Source organism: Chaetodon trifascialis, chromosome 8, assembly GCF_039877785.1.
Source record: "Chaetodon trifascialis isolate fChaTrf1 chromosome 8, fChaTrf1.hap1, whole genome shotgun sequence".
Lineage (NCBI taxonomy): Eukaryota > Metazoa > Chordata > Actinopteri > Chaetodontiformes > Chaetodontidae > Chaetodon > Chaetodon trifascialis.
Window position 1 is genome coordinate 29,568,679 of NC_092063.1, and position 16,780 is coordinate 29,585,458.

At 40.6% G+C, this 16,780-nt stretch overlaps 2 protein-coding genes across 2 annotated transcripts in view; both read left to right on the plus strand.

Moving 5' to 3' along the window:
- The first annotated feature begins 1,321 nt into the window (after positions 1-1,321).
- Positions 1,322-4,724, plus strand: LOC139335637 (phospholipase A and acyltransferase 1). The gene is made up of 4 exons (XM_070969342.1): positions 1,322-1,389; positions 1,981-2,101; positions 3,776-4,074; positions 4,568-4,724. Exons 1-4 carry the CDS (start codon positions 1,372-1,374, stop codon positions 4,664-4,666), a joined length of 537 nt encoding a protein of 178 aa, XP_070825443.1. The 5' UTR covers positions 1,322-1,371; the 3' UTR covers positions 4,667-4,724.
- Positions 4,725-6,715: 1,991 nt separating this feature from the next.
- dedd (death effector domain containing) overlaps positions 6,716-16,780 on the plus strand; it is a 42,193-nt gene continuing 32,128 nt past the window's right edge. Inside the window, exons 1-2 of the mRNA XM_070968030.1 lie at positions 6,716-7,026; positions 9,938-10,577. Of these exons, the coding sequence (XP_070824131.1) occupies positions 10,013-10,577 (565 nt within the window). The 5' untranslated portion in view covers positions 6,716-7,026; positions 9,938-10,012. The remainder of the gene's footprint in view (positions 7,027-9,937; positions 10,578-16,780) is intronic.

The window sequence follows — 16,780 nt, forward strand, 5'->3', positions numbered from 1 at the left end:
TCTGGTTATGTGTTTTGCACACCACACGTGTGCTTCTCTTTCAAGGTACTGTAATACATGATGTTTGGGGAAACTGTAACTTGTCCATCTGATCTGCCAAGGTTTCTTTTTCTGGCAAATCGGCTGCTCATTTCCTGATCCTACCACCCACTTCCTGAATACTGTAAATATTTGAAAAGCTTCTTCCAGCTGAGCCATGCCTGCCAGTCTCTCCATGCTGACACTCATGCTTACCTGTCTCTCATTCATCTCTCCAACCTCACCACAGCCATCCCAGTCAGAATTACCTTTACAATAAACTTGTTTAAACTTACAGGCAGAGGCCCGTCTCTGTGTTTTGCTTCTGTGTCCAAACAATCATAGGTTATGACACATGGTCTACACATGGCATTGGAAGAAACATTTATTCTTGAAAGAGAAAGATTAAAACTCACTGTTACGGTTTTCACCACGGTTTTAGACCAGGACCCAAAGATGCAGACCAGAGAGAGGGCAGGTAAAAATTACACAAATTTGTTATAAACAAAAAGCGCACTCAAAAGGAGTGGAACAACAATAAACGAAAAGCGCACTCTAACAGAGTGTAAAGAACTAAGGGAACTCTGTAACGACGGGTCTGAGGCAAGGCACACGTGGAAGTGGCAGACAGGCAACGGGAACAAAAAACCCCACACCATTTAAGGTGGAAAACAAATCATTAGCATGCTCATGACAGCAAGAGATGAAAGTACTTACGAGAAAGATATTCAAACTGGCCTGGAAGGATCGTGGGAGGAAGGAGACTGTAACAATCTGGCAACAGGTAAGGAAGAACTCTCTCCTTTTAACCTGCACCTGATTAGCCTGATCAGCCACCGGTGTGCCCAGGAAGGTGGAGCCAGCCAAGTGCAGGACACACCCAGCTGCACAGGCAGGGGAAGATAGACAGACAAAAACACCCTGGGAAAAGGGAAAAAGAAACACAAGGGAGAGACACACTACCAGGTCCTAACACTCGAGTCTCCAGATTCTAAAATCTCTGCAGGGCCGACGCTATGTCAGGATATGCCCACCTATGCAACTAAGAAGGAGGGTGAAAAAAAAAAAAAAAAACTTTTACTAAGTTGAGATAAAGAAGATCACACTCTTAAATACTAATCCATGCATGAAAACTTAGATATGTGGACAGTTCTTCATAAACTGTCTTAAAGTTCATTGATGTGTTATTCCTGTTGCCTTTTATAAGACTGTTGAGGTAATGTATTAGCCAATCAGCAGTAACTTCCAAGCCACAAACAGTCCAAACCAGTTTCTCACACAACACACCCTGTAAAATCAAACTACCTCACAACAGCTACCACAGTGCCAACACTAACATACAAGGATTCAGCTATGGATTATCTGCAACAGGTAAGAAATAGCTGTTTACTATTTCTTAATGGCACAGTATTATTAAGAGTGACAACTGAAATGAAAAAATGTTTTTAGTATGATCTGCCCCTTAGCATTTTGTAGCATGAGAGCTGCTGCGCCTGTATTCTTGATAAATCAGAGTTTGCTTTTCTCTAGGTAAACAGAAAGTAATGATACAGCAATGTGACTTCAGCCAATGGAACTGTGAGATTAACTATCTTCCAAAGGAAAATTTAAAGAACACTGTTAAACACATTCTGCATTTTAACATTACTTTAACATTATTTGCTTAGAGATAGTTTTGTCCAGAGCAACTTATAAGAGCATTCAAACTCCATAGGAACAAGAGCTAGATGTCATCAAAAGTGCATGCCTGACAGACAAAGAACAAGGGTAATCACTTTTAGTTATGATGACCATGACCAGTATTTGCTATTCCTAAAGAACTTGTGACAGCAGCTGTGCCTTGAATTGGATGCAATGTAGTTAAACCTGCTTTCAGACTAGATTGGGTGGGAGTGGAGCAGAGAGGAGACCTGCCAGAAACGGATTATTTCTTTACTATTTACTATCATGTGTTTTATGCAGGTTGAAGAAATTGTGTCTACTGCGAGATTTGGAGACTTAATAGAATTTTCCTACCCCATTGGATATTCACACTGGGGAGTTTATGATGAAGATGGATATGTAATCCATTTTGCAGTTGCAGGTGAGGACAACATCCATTACAATACATAGATTATGTTTTGCTTTGTTTTGTTTTGTTTTTTTGTTGTTGTTGATGCTGGAGAAGGATAAGCACCAGCCAAAAGCATTGTCACAACACAGAAACACAAAAGTTCTTCCTATTAATGTTTTATAACTGATTTGTAAAACATTAGTAAATTATTTATTAAAGGATCAGGCTTGTAATGTTCTATATCGTTCTTGTCAAATGCCATGAGAGGACCCCAATCAAACCAACACTGAATGCATCTACTGTATCAAAGCCTGAAATCTCTTTCACCTCTGTGTTGAGAGCTCCACAAAAACTATTAAAAACAATGAGCCACACTGTTGCACTGGGTGACATGTTCCTTCATAACATGAACACACACGCTGTAGTTTATTTTGACTCAGTGCCACATACATTGTCTTGCTGACTCAAATACTCAGTTGAGGCCCATATGTGTCTTAATCTGCCACTGAAATTAGACCCCAACAAATGCACTGTTTTCTAGAAACGGAAACATCGTCACACATAATATGGTAGGTTCACAACTTAAATCCTGCTATGGGACTAGACTAACGAAGTTTGGGTGCAGGCCTCCTGCCACAACTTGCTGCAGTTCTTACACAATATCATTCACACTCTGTGTCATGTGATTTGTTGTGCTTTTTCTTTACAATGAACTTGGGTTAGATGTGTTTGGTTTCTTTCTGTTACAGATTATAATATATATTATATTATAATAATAATATATAATATATTGGTGGCATGGTGGCTCAGTGGTAACACTGTCGCCTCACAGCTTGAGGTCCCCGGTCCCCAGTTCGAATCCCGCTGTGGGCGCAGGGGACATGTCCTCCACCATGCCTTTGGTGCCTGCTGCTCGAGGAAAAATAAGGGGCCTTTCTGTGCACGTTCTGTTGCATGTTCTCCCCCGTGTTCATCTGGGGTATCCTCCATAAAAAATACCCCCACTAAAAACACGCAACGGTTACAAATGAGAGTTGGGTCCCCGGGCACTGGTCGACTGGCAGCCCACCGCTCCTGGTCTGCCGTGGAGGAAGGACTGACCATGGATGGGTCAAAAAGCGGGAAAGAATTTCACTCAATTTCAATTGCATGGCAATTGAACTATTGAACTCAACTATGCATTTTGTGTGTAATGTGACGAATAAAGGATTCTTAACACCAAAATGAATCCATTTAGGCTTGAAAGAAATCACCCCATCAAATGCACCAAGATCCACTTTGAGGAACATTGTTGTCCATCCAGCTGTGCATCATCACTTTCACAACTCATAATTCATATAGTTTAGTCCTCAATCATAACTCCTATATAAAATACAGAACACACAAAAATATAGCTATACATTTTTTTATTCTTATTATTTATCATAATTTCATTTAATTTTGATTACTGTCCCCTCTCATTGAAAAACAAAAAGTTGTATTGCTTCCACTGGAGATAACGGTAGTGACAAATTGTAAGTAATTCAGTTGCAGCAACAAATGAACTCAAGAATTGTGAGAGCATGGCTGGTTGGTTTGGTGTATTATGGTGCTATTTGACAGTGGTAAAAAGCGAAAGGATACATATTTCTGCATGGAGACTGAAAACTGAGATTGTTTGTCAAAGTGTTACACATCCTGAAAATAAACTGTCCCATTATTTAGAGGAGGGCCAACTGATGAACACCATACGTACTTCCCTGCAAACAATCTTCCCTGTGTGTGGGGACCTTCTTCTTGGGGAAACCAGGATCCGCAGAGTGCGTATTGGTGAGGTGAACGTCCCAAACGGAGCCCATGCCTTGATCAGTAACAATCGTCATGCCTTCACACCATCAACACCTGAGGATATGAGGCTACGGTGTGATGCTCTTCTTGATCAGGAGTTCTCATATCACCTTTTCAATCTCAACTGCGAGCACTTTGCCACTTTTATACGCTATGGAAAAGCTGTGTGCAACCAGGTATTTTGCTACTGGAAAAGAAAACATCTTGCAATGCTTCTGATTACTTTTTTGTTTCAGGGTAATTGATTGTGCCCAAATAAAACTGGCAAGATATGGTGATGTAGTAACTTAACTGTTTGATTGAGCAACCTGCATTTTGGCCACATCACAAAAGTGTCAGATTGTTTTGTTCACGTCCAGTAGAAAAAAGTTAATGAAATCAATTTAAACAGCTCTTGTCCACAGTTTATCTACATTTATCCACAATGCTGGCATCCACCTTTAAACCATAAAAAATGTCAACATATCAATTCGTTGCGATTTATGTTAGGGAGAAATAGCTAATTGCTAATTAAAAGGCTATGACACCTGTCTGACACTAATAGATTGTTTTTCCTACAAAAAATATTACTATAATCATAATATTTGTGGTGACCTGGAATATATTTTTAAGGCCTTGCTGACCATTGATGACCACTAAGAGACTGTTATTCTGTTATTCCACCTACAGATTCCTACAAGACCCAAGAATCTAGAGTGTGTGGAGGCAACTACAATCTTCCATGACATTGTCTGCCCCAAAGAACCTGCTCAAGACGTTTCAAATTAACCTGCTGACTTGCTTATATGTTCCCGTTTATAATATTATCTGAACTTATGCCTTGCAACGTTTTAGTGGTATTAGATACATGAACAACAAGGAAGAAATGATATGACCTCTTTGTGAATCATGCCACTTTAAACATCCAAGATTTTCTTTTTGGCCCTCTGTATAGCTGGGATACCACCAGACATTCTTTAAGAAAAACATCATCAAGACCTTATTTGAACAGACTGTTCACTCTAGTTCACTCGTGATTCCATCTGTGGTAGTATTCTCTAATTCAGCATGATCTAAGAGGGTCAACGGCTCTTAGCTATCAACTAATATTCTGAGGTACAGAATAAAACATGGCTTGCTTTGAGTCAGATCGCTCTGATATTTGCCAATAATGCTTGTCTTATCTCTTTTCACATGAAATGTCTGTGCATGTGAGATTTGAGTGAAGAACAGGCACACTATTTATCATTCTATTCTATTCTATCGGTGCAATATTTCTGAGTTTTCCCAGAATTTTAAATGTGGTAGACAGCAGATGACATTTACTCAGATATGGCACTTTCATGCACATGTCAAATGACGTACCCCTAATCCCACCATCACAGATTAGTGGGCTGCATGGGGGACAATTATGGTACGTATGGAAGGAGTGGAATATTACTCTGCCCCTTTTTTTCCACACTGGGCTGACATGATGTTAACCTTGGTACCAAGCATATACAAAATAGAATGTTAGGTACAAATCATAACTCCACAGTCTATGAGTGCAGACATAGCTCTCTGTGAGACCAAGGCTCCCTTATCCACTGGCATTATCTTCAGAAAATGCTGTCTCAAATAAAGTAAGTGCTGAATTTATTTGTCCTTTCATGTTTTCATTTATATTCCGAGCATTTCACTTTCAACCAGGTATCTGATTCTGACCACATAATAGGAGTCATTTGGGAACGTTCAGGGCAGAGCACTGTAAAATTTCCATCATTTTTAGATCTCAGTGTTGGAAGTTATGGTAAAGTACTTCAACAGATTTACAGAAATAGTCACCAAAACCAAAATGTTTGTGTTCCAGTTCAGTTCAGAAAATCTTTTTTTTAGATGACTCTGCCATCCAAGGGCTAAATCTTCAGTCAGATATTGGAGGCAGGGGGGAGTCACATTAATAGATATTTAATGGACATTTCAGCAGTTTAGGATATAAGAAAACTAACAGACAGAATGTATTAAGTCTGGTTTCTGATGTTGGGGCTGTGTGCGCACCTCTGCTGACACAAGCCATGCAAACGGAGGCTTTTGTGCTCCCTGTAGTTTTCATTATGGACAAATCTGTCTTGAAAGTTGGAGAAAAGCACATGGGACAACTTACTGCTCCTGTAAAAATAACTTTACTGATCTTAGTGCCACTAGCTACCAGTGTTTTTTTTTTTTTTTAAGGATTTTACTCGAGTTAGATTCTATGACACTTCATACCAAACTGTGATAGGAATCAAATGGTGTTATCAGCATGTACTCCTGCGAATGAATTTTGCAAGCAGCATTCATTTGGCAGCATAAAAATTCATATTTGAACATTTTACAATAAACTCTGCCCCTGCCTGCTGTACCCCCTGCCTGCATGAAAAGACATGCAGATTAAATTAAATGGCAAGTCCAAACTGCCAGTAGGTATAAGTATGAGGGTGAATGGTTGTCTCCATGTATGAGCCCTGCAATAAACTGGCATCTCTTGCTAAATGTCAACAGGGATCAGCTCCAGCCCCCGTAACCCTCCAAAGGATGTAGCAGCTGTCTGAAATACAATTCTTAAAAAGTGATCGAGAATGCACATTCATCAAGGGAAGTCTTCTAAATTTGTCAGCTATTTCTACTCTCAATATTAAAGAGAAATTATAGACTTCTGATTTTTATCGTTACAGATGAACGCAACAATAAACAGAGACTATATCGTTCTTGAAAAGTAGTTTCCCTTATAAATCATTAGTCTGGTTGTTTTGGCTTCCGCTGTGCGTGCTCTCACGAGCGACACAACACCGGAAGTGAACTGTTCTGTGAACTGGAAGTTCTTTCATTTTAGCTGAAGAACGATAACTGGCTGCTTGTTTTTCCATGATGTCTGTTTAAAGACCCAAACCTTTAAACGAACTGTTATTCCTGGAATGAAAGAAACCGTGCCGCACACCAAGAGACTGGAAACATATCTGTTGGACATCCGTCTTGTCGTCGACCAAAACAATTTAACGGAACCGTGTTTTTTTTTTGTCCTGATAGAAGCTTTTCTGTGCAAGCAGACACTTGGAAGCTAAGTTCGCGTTAGCTGCATACCGAAGTGTGATAGTGTCGGACTCTTCAGGAATACCCCAAAGAGACAGGAGGTAATGCAGAGTTATTGTTCGATAATGACGTTGCTTGTTTTGATTTTCTGCATCACTTGGCTTTATGTAAGTTAGTTTGGGTAACGTTAACGCTGACAGCAAACGTGGACGAAAGCTAGCGAGGAGCAGTCACACTAACGTTACACCAAAACGCATAATAATAGCGTTAACGTTATTATTGTGTGCAGATTTACGGTATCGTATTAAAGGCTTAGCTATTTATTTGCAAATAGTGTAACACCAGAGGCTACTTCCTCATCTTTTGTAAAGACCACATATCAACAATGTGCATCTGTTTAAATTTCTAGATAACTATTGTTAGCTTGCTAGCTAACTTCCGTTAACGTTTGGTACTTAGCTGGTTGTTAGCTTGTTATCCACCTTACTAGACAGCTGCAAATGTGTTTGCATGTTCGGTCTACAATGGAAATGGTCTCCAGTGAGTTATTTAAGCGGCAGCAGCATTTTTACATAGATTCAGCTCTTGTGTTTACACAAACACCGCTTCCGTTTGCCAAATTAGCCTTAGCTAACATTGTGGAATCTGAAGCTGTTAGTCCTTACGATGATTATGGTGATCCATAATGATGACTTCCTCGATTCATAGATGCCTTTTTTGCCTTTTTGTACCGTGTACACTTCAAGATCAACGTAGGTATAGCGTTTATAAAGTGAAGAAAGAGCAAACCCTGCTTCTGACGAATTACTTCCTAGTCAAATCCTGGCTGACTGACCTCTACGTCACTAATTCCACATCTGACATGTCTTTCGTGCTCAACATATATGCCCCCTGATTTGATGTAAAACTTAAATGTAGCATTTGTGGTGATAAATGATGATTAATCCATTATTAAACAGCCCCTCAACCAAACAGTCAGTTAGACAGTGATTTTATAGGCCTTCTCACGTAGATATTTACACTTGATTGAAAAGCACAATGGTGATAGCTTTCTTCAGTTCAAGTGTCCTTTTAAGCCATGACATTGGGACAGTGAGCAAGCATGCACAATACCTGGACCCTGAACCTGAAGCCACTAAATTGAATTTAGTTGACATTTATTTAATTACTTAACGGGTGTGCTTTTCTGATGACATCTCAAAATTTCTACTATGAAAAGGGCCTATTATCAGAATTTCATATTTACAGATGTCAGCAATATGATGATAAGGTTTAACTTGTAAACAGAAAAAAACAATACCCGTGCGAAGATACGAGTCACCATGTCGATGATGCATAACATGTTTGACAGCTTCACGTTAGTTTACATTTAGCAAGGGTTTTGTACGTGTGTTGTCTGGAACACAATCATGTGGTTTCAGAGTCTAAACGCCACTGCTGTGCTCTCAGAATCTGTGGTTTAAGCTGCACCTGTAGTTAAGTCTAAACCTACCTTCTGTGTCTTTAGGAAACCACTTGAGGGCTTACTTATACCTGCTTCAGACCTGGTTTAACTGAGGTTTAGAGTTCAGTGTGAGGGCAGATTTCTACAGCTCATATAATTTCATTGATTTGACACCGAGATCCTCTCATTAGCACTGGCATGTAGTAGCACTCTGTGGCAGGTGAGTGGCACTTGCTTGACAGTTAACGACTCCTCCCTTGAATCACTGTCAGAGAGGGTGGGGCCAGATTTCTGTGCATGGTTCTAAAAGAAACAAAAATACATTCTTAACCAATAATTATATTTTTAGTCATTTCTAACAATTTTGGAAAAAAAGAAGGATTTTATTTTTTGCTAAAATTAGGTTCTGTTAACTGACAATTGTTAATATGTTTTTAAATAAAAAAAGTGCTGCTGAAAGTTGTTAGATCTAATCTGATGGGCAACAGCCCAACATTATTGATTGGTCAAAATAAATAAGTTATAATAAATGTAAATAATGTATTTCAAGTGGAAGTATCTTTCCATTTTTTTTCATCTTATCAAATTTCGGATGCATAGAATGTGTTTTTATATTATTATTGTTGAAACTGATTATTATGAATTACCGTGAAAGTAACTGAATAGGGTGTGTAGTTTTGTGTGTAGTAATAATTACAAAAAAATAATTACATAAAAAGAATGGAGAAAACAAAATGTACTTGCTCAACAACCATCCTAAAACAGATTTACATATTTGTGTATTAATGAATTCACCACCACCCTACTGTCTGTAAGGAGGATATGAGGGAAGCTTGTTAGTTATGTCGTTTAGGTGAGACACATGAACTGTATACTTACATGAAGCTAAAGTCACAGGAGAAAATTTTTTTAGATGTACTGCAAGATCCTCATTGCAAGTTACTATAAGTATTTGACACTTCATTTGATTGGAGACATAAAGAACTATAATAAATTTGTGTTAGGTGGATGCAACTTTTTAAAAAAATTTAACATTTTATTAATTGCAAAAAATAACATTTTGGCCAATTCAACTACTCAGACCTACTCAGAAGTAATTTGTCACATTTTGACAAAAATCATGCAAAAATGTAATATTTCCATGAAACAGCCCTGCTCATTGATTTGGTCATTGTCCACAATGGCCAAATACCCCCAGAGATATTAAAGTATACCAGAATATAAAAGATACAGCTGCCAGTTGACAAATGTGACAAAATAGTCTCGCAGTATATATTGTGATGACCCTAGTCAAACAGAGTTGCCTCCTTCATTGAATACTTAGTCCTTGCTGTAATAGGTTGAGGCCGTTCTGTTTCTCTGAATGTTATATTTAATGAGAGTAATTACGACTGATAACATTTGGAGAGGGAGCTCACATCCACTATTTAAGTTGTGGGAAACCCTGCATGTCTTTAAAGTTGTGTCATGTAGTTGGCTATTGGTAAATGATGATGGCCACTGATGGTAAGCTTGATCTAAAACACAATCAGAATAATTATATGTGATCCCCCACTCTCCGCACATAGCACATCAGTTGGAGCAGGCAAAGACAGCAGCAGTTGCAGGGATTCGAGCATCCCTTATCACCATCGGGCCCTGAGATGACATCACAGCAGCCACAGCTCCCCAGTGCTGTTATTCCTCCCCACCTTGCCCAGAACTCCTCTGCTCAGCAGGCCCGGCCTCACATTCATGCTAATCAGCTGGACTCGAGTCAGAACAGTACAACCGCTGGGCCTCTGGACCACAGACCTCTGACAGGCAGGCCGGGCTGCTCTGGAGTGGCAGCGACTAGCGGGGAGGTGGCTAACAGGAATGTTTCTGCCTCCTGCACCAACTCCAGTTTGTCCAGAAGAGATGGGGCCTTTGACCCGTGGCCTGAGGAAGCAGTCGACAACTCCCATGGGCTGTACTCACTGCACCGCATGTTTGACATAGTTGGAGCCCAGCTAACACATCGGGATGTCAGGGTACTGTCATTCCTGTTTGTTGATGTAATTGACGAGTATGAGCGTGGTGGCATCAGGAGTGGAAGGGATTTCCTCCTGGCCCTAGAGCGCCAGGGTCGCTGTGATGAGACAAACTTCCGACACGTTCTCCAGCTTCTAAGGATTATCACCCGCCATGACCTACTGCCTTATGTCACACTCAGGAAACGGCAGGCTGGTGAGTATAGCAGTGTCATCACTATGTTCACACCAGGCTTTGATTACATATTTAGTAATTCAGAGTTTGGTTCAAATGCCTTACTAATGTACAGTTTAGATTTTTGTGCCCTATACTATTCTAAGATGAGCGTCTGTGTTAAAACATCGGTAAAACTGCTCAGGTTCATTTATTTGACATGTACGTTTGCACAGTCACTCATCAGATATTACGTTACAAATTCGTAGATGGATTTGGCTACCATCCCATGATTTAAAGGTGGTTTTCACTCAAAATAATGTATTTTTTTGGGGGGGGGGGGATAAAAATAAAAAAATTCTACTGTGTTCAAGATGAATTTACTCTGACACAGTAACACATATCTTGACACTTCTGTAGTAATCTCACAGGTCTTAGCTTTCTTTTGAGACCAAGATTACGCATACAGCCCTTGTAGTTGTGAAGAAATACTCTATTTATTTTGGGTCATATTGAAGAGGTTTTAATGAGACCTGAGCTGACTCTGAAGATCCAGAATCAGCACAATTTATACCAACAACATTTTTAGACAGCAGTGTATTGGTAAAAAGAACTTAAGAAAGGAAATTTCTGGCACAGCCTCACAGAATATATAAATAACCAAGCAGAACATAGAATAACTTCTCTGATATCACAAATGTGTACAGTTGAAGTTGGAATTTATATACACTAGGGTGTTTGTTTTTTACATTGATGGAAGGTGATATTATAAAAATAAAAGGGATACTCCACTCAAAACATGATTCTACCTCTTTTCACTCTATTGGCAGTACAAGGGAACAAAAGTTATTTAAAAATTCAAAGACTCCAAATAGGAATGAAAATGAGGTACAGACCTGCTTGTGTTCTGGGAGGAGTAACTTGCCCCAAATGTAAGTTAAGTAGTAAATATAATGTGTTTCATTCTCAGAGATTGACAAAAGGTATAATTAGGCATCTAAACAACATGTATTTGGCAGAAAACCCAAAAATTATTATGCAAGCACAGCCGTCTGTGTACCATAGGCCAGGTCTAACAACTACATTTGCATTCAGCAACAACACATAAACTGACGTGGCACACTGTAGAGGGGGCTTTCCTGGAACGCTAAAGCCAGCTAAGCTTGTGTTGCAGTATGAAGTGTGGAGGTAACATTAGGTCTGGCTATGTGAGACTACACAGAAAGAAATGTGGAAAAAACAGTTTCCTACATCCAGTGTACTACTCTGGTTATTTGATTGGCTTCAAATGTGGCTTAATGTTCACCCAGTGTCCCTTGACTGCAACATTGACAACATTGTTCCAGCTTGTGGGTGTACAATAGATAGCGCTAGCCATGTTCGCTACAGAATGTCTGGTTCTATAAGTAGGTGTGTAGCCCTCTACCTGCATGTTATTGCAGCCAAGTCAAAGCACATTATTTTTAAAATGCTAAAACATGTATCACATTTATGCCGATATTACAAAATCCACATTATGGGCAAACATGACACTGGTGGCGGTGATGAAACCGGTATCCACCCCCGACATATACCCTAGCCAAATACATTTAAACTCAAATTTTATCAATTCCTGACATTTAATCCTCATAAACATTTCCTGTCTTTGGTCAGTTAGGATCACAACACTATTAAAAATGTGAAATTTTAGATTGATAGTAGAGACAATGATTTATATCAGCTTTTATTTTTTCATCACATTCCCAGTTGGTCAGAAGCTTAAATATACTAAGCATTTGTAGGATTGCTTTTAGATTGATTAACTTAGGTCAAATGTTTGCGGGTAACCTTCCACAAGCTTCCCACAATAAGTAAAATTCTTTTGCCAATTCCTCCTGATGGAAGTGGTAGATCTGAGTCATGTTGGTAGACCTCTTTGCTTGCTTGTGCTTTTTCATTTCTGTCCCAGAAAATTTATATTGGATTGAGGTCAAGGCTTTGTAATGGCCACTCCAGAAACCTTAGTTTTTTTGTCCTTAAGAAATTTGCCACAGCATTGGGTGTTTGTTTGTCATGTCAATTTGGAAGACCCATTTGTGACCAAGCTTTAACTTCCTGGCTGATATCTTGACATGTTGCTTCTAGGGCTGGGCCATAAAACGATAGCGATATGTCTTGTTATAGACACGTAATCAATATCAATAAAAAATGCGTTTGATAAAACATTCGATAAACTTTTTTCTTCGTCGGAAAAAAACAGAAGTTCTGAAGCAAGGTTGGTTGCATGAACAAACGCACTCGTTCTCAGGTAACCGAGCATCCTAGGGAGTAATCACTGAGCAGTGGGAGTGACACGCTAACACACCAATCATGTAACAGCGTCAAGTTTGGTTGTGCCATCTCGTTGTCTTGTGTTTGATTCTTCGCGACAAGTGAGATGAGAAATGGAAAGTGAGCGCTATATGGCAGTTTTTTGGATTTTATAAGTTGAACTGTACTAAATTATGCAAGACTGTCGTCCTCACCAAGACTGGTACCACCACAAACTTGTTTAATCACCTTAGCCGCACTCACTCTTTGGAGCGCAGCCATTTTCGGCAATGTCCGACAACTGCAACCGCAGTACCACTGCACAAGCAGCAGACCACCATGCAGAGGTATCTGCTTCAGTGCCTGATGACAAATCATCTAAAAGGCACAAAGACATAACGGAGGCAGCGGCATTTCATATAGCTAAAGACATACTTCACTGAGCACTGTGGAGAAGTCAGGTTATAAACATCTCTTTTTTTTTCTTTTTTCTTTTTTTAACACACTTGCAATAAAAATATAATTGAATAGTTCATGTATGCTTAGAGTAAGAAGAGTGACTAAAGTTTGTAGTTCAATCAATCTTACTGTACTGTAAGTTACAGATGTCAAGTCCACCTCAGTTCCTGCTATGTTTACAAAACACTGCACATATCTGAAAACATTGATTCACCAGAAGGTGAATCAGCTTGTGAACTTCCTGCACTAAACCTGCAGAAAAAAAGTTCTCAGATTTCTCTGTTAACATATTTACACTTTTATTTGCATTTATTATTTGAGTGTTTTTCATGGTTGTGTTGACATTTCCTTTCAATTCAATTCAATTCAATTCAATTCAATTCAATTCAATTCAATTCAATTCAATTCAATTCAATTCAATTCAAGCTTGGTCTGTACAAAAGAGCTTGGTCTGTACCAGCTCTATATGGAAAGTGTCCTGAGACAACTTCTGTTGTGATTTGGCGCTATACAAATAAAATTGAATTCAATTCAATTCAATTCAATTGTCTCAGGACACTTTCCATACAGAGCTGGTACAGGCCGAGCTCTTTTATCTGACCCAACAATTCCCCCACGAGCAAGCACTTGGCGACAGTGGCGGGGATAACTTCCTTTTAACAGGCAGAAACCTCAGGCAGAACCAGGCTCTGTGTGGGTGGCCATCTGCCTCGGCTGGTTGAGTCAGAAAGGGAGAGCATGAGAGAGTGGGACAGACAGAGAGAGACAGACAGAAATGCAGTCAGAGAGAGAGACAGAGAGAGAGAGAGAGAGACAGACATGCAGTCACAGTAACAGTGACAGTGGATGTAATAACAGTAGTAGCAGTTGCAGTGGACATCAGGCAGGGCCAAGGCAGGAGATGCAGCTATAATCCACAATCCAGATTCAGCCACTGTGGAACCTGCGAGACGACAGAGCACAGAGACTCCGGGGAAGGAGCCAAGTTAGTAACACGCCGTGGTAGGACATGAAAGCGTGTAGATGGAGAGCGAGAGAAAGACAGAGGAGCTTGGTGTATCTTTGGAGGTCCCCCAATATTCTAATCCTATAGCAGCATAACTAGGGGCTGGTCCAGGACAAGCCTGAGCCAGCCCTAACTATAAGCTTTATCAAAGAGGAAAGCTTTAAGCCTACTCTTAAATGTAGAGTCTGTGTCTGCCTCCTGGACAAAGACTGGAAGATGGTTCCACAGGAGAGGAGGTTGTTGGCTAAATGCTCTGACTCCTGTTCTGCTTTTTGAGACTTTAGGAACCACAAGTAGACCTGCATTCTGGGAACGCAGTGTTTCTGCCTTGATAGTTGAGGGGACTATAATCAGAGGAAGGTTAAATTTAGAATAAAAATGTTTAATTTTAATGTATTTTTCTCCTAGTCCTTATTTTAAATAGGTAATAAAAAATATCAATAATTATCGATATCGACCAATATAAAACACTTATATCGTGATACAGTTTTCAGCCATATTGCCCAGCCCTAGTTGCTTCAGTATATCCATGTAATTTTCTCCTCTCATGATGCCGTCTATTTTGTGAAGTGCATCAAGTCCTCCTGCAGCAAAGCAGCCCTCCAACATGATGCTGCCACCCTCATGCTTTATGGATCGGATGGTGTTGTTCAGCTTGCAAGCCTTCCCCTTTTTTCTCCAAACATAACAATGATCAGAATCAGAATCAGAAAAAGCTTTATTGCCAAGTACGATTTTACACATACGAGGAATTTGCTTTGGTGAGGTTGGTGCATGACACATCTATCAAGTAATTAAAAAGTTAAAAATATGACAGTAAGTAAATAATATAAAAATAAGAAAATAAGTAAAAAATACGACAATAGAAGAACTGTAACAGTAGTAAAATAAAAAAATCTCACAATATAAATATATGTACACAAGTCTATTTTTTTTTTTTTTAACACAGGCACAGACTGTTTTTTCAAGGGAGTCCAAGTAGAGCGTTAATGTAACGCATATGGTTGTGGCAATGTCACTGACAAGTAGAGTCAGAGGTGAAGTGTGAAGTGTCGGGGGGTTCCGGGCCTTGTTAATAAGGCTGACAGCAGACGGGAAAAAACTGTTCTTGTGGCGTGAGGTTTTGGTCCTGATGGACCGCAGCCTCCTGCCAGAGGGGAATGTCTCAAAGAGTTTATGTCCAGGGTGGGAGGGATCAGCCACAATCTTTCCTGCACGCTTCAGGGTTCTGAAGGTGTACAGGTCCTGGAGAGACGGGAGATTGCAGCCGATCACCTTCTCTGCAGACCGAATGACACGCTGCAGTCTGCCCTTGTCCTTGGCAAGGGCAGCAGCGTACCAGATGGTGATGGAGGAGCTGAGGATGGACTCAATGATGGCTGTGTAGAAGTGCACCATCATTGTCTTTGTCAGACTGAATTTCTTCAGTTGCCGTAGGAAGTACATCCTCTGCTGTGCTTTCTTGATGAGGGAGCTGATGTTCGGCTCCCACTTGAGGTCCTGGGAGATGATAGTTCCCAGGAAGCGGAAGGACTCCACAGTGTATAGTAGAGTCACAGAGGGTGATGGGGGCAGGTGATGCTGAGTTTTTCCTAAAGTCTACAACCATCTCCACTGTCTTTAGAGCGTTGAGCTCGAGGTTGTTCTGGTTGCACCAGGTCACCAGATGGTCAACCTCCCACCTGTAGGCGGACTCGTTGCCATCAGAGATGAGTCCGATGAGAGTGGTGTCGTCCGCAAACTTCAGCAGCTTGACAGACTGATGACTGGAGGTGCAGCTGTTCGTATACAGGGAGAAGAGCAGAGGAGAAAGAACGCAGCCCTGAGGGGATCAGGTGCTGATGGTCTTTGAGTCGGAGATGTGTTTCCCCAGCTTCATGCACTGTTTACTGTCAGACAGGAAGTCCTTTAAGGTGGGAATTGGTGGAGGTGACTGGAGCTGGAGCTGTTGGGAGGTGTCATGGGGGATGGTTGCTGGACTGTCCCTTTGCCTTTCAAAGCGGCAGTAGAACTCATTCAGGTCGTTGGCTAGGCGTCGATCGTTGATGGACTGGGGGGCTTTAGGCTTGTAGTTGGTGATTTGCCTAAGCCCTTTCCAGACAGACGCAGAGTCATTAGCTGAGAAGTGGTGTTGGAGCTTCTCAGAGTACAGCCGTTTAGCCTCTTTCACCGCCTTGCTCAACCTGTACTTCGCCTCTCTGAATCTGTCTTTGTCCCCACTCCTGAAGGCCTCTTCCTTTGCCAACCTTAGCTGTCTGAGTTTGGCTGTGAACCAGGGTTTGTCATTGTTGTAACTCATCCTGGTGCGTGATGGGACACAGCAGTCCTCACAGAAGCTGATGTAGGACGTCACAGCCTCCGTGTACTCATCCAGACTGTTGGTAGCAGTCCTGAACACATCCCAGTCAGTAGAGTCCAAACATGCCTGGAGATCCTCCACAGCCTCACTGGTCCACTTCCTTGATGTCCTCACTACGGGTTTGCAGAGCTT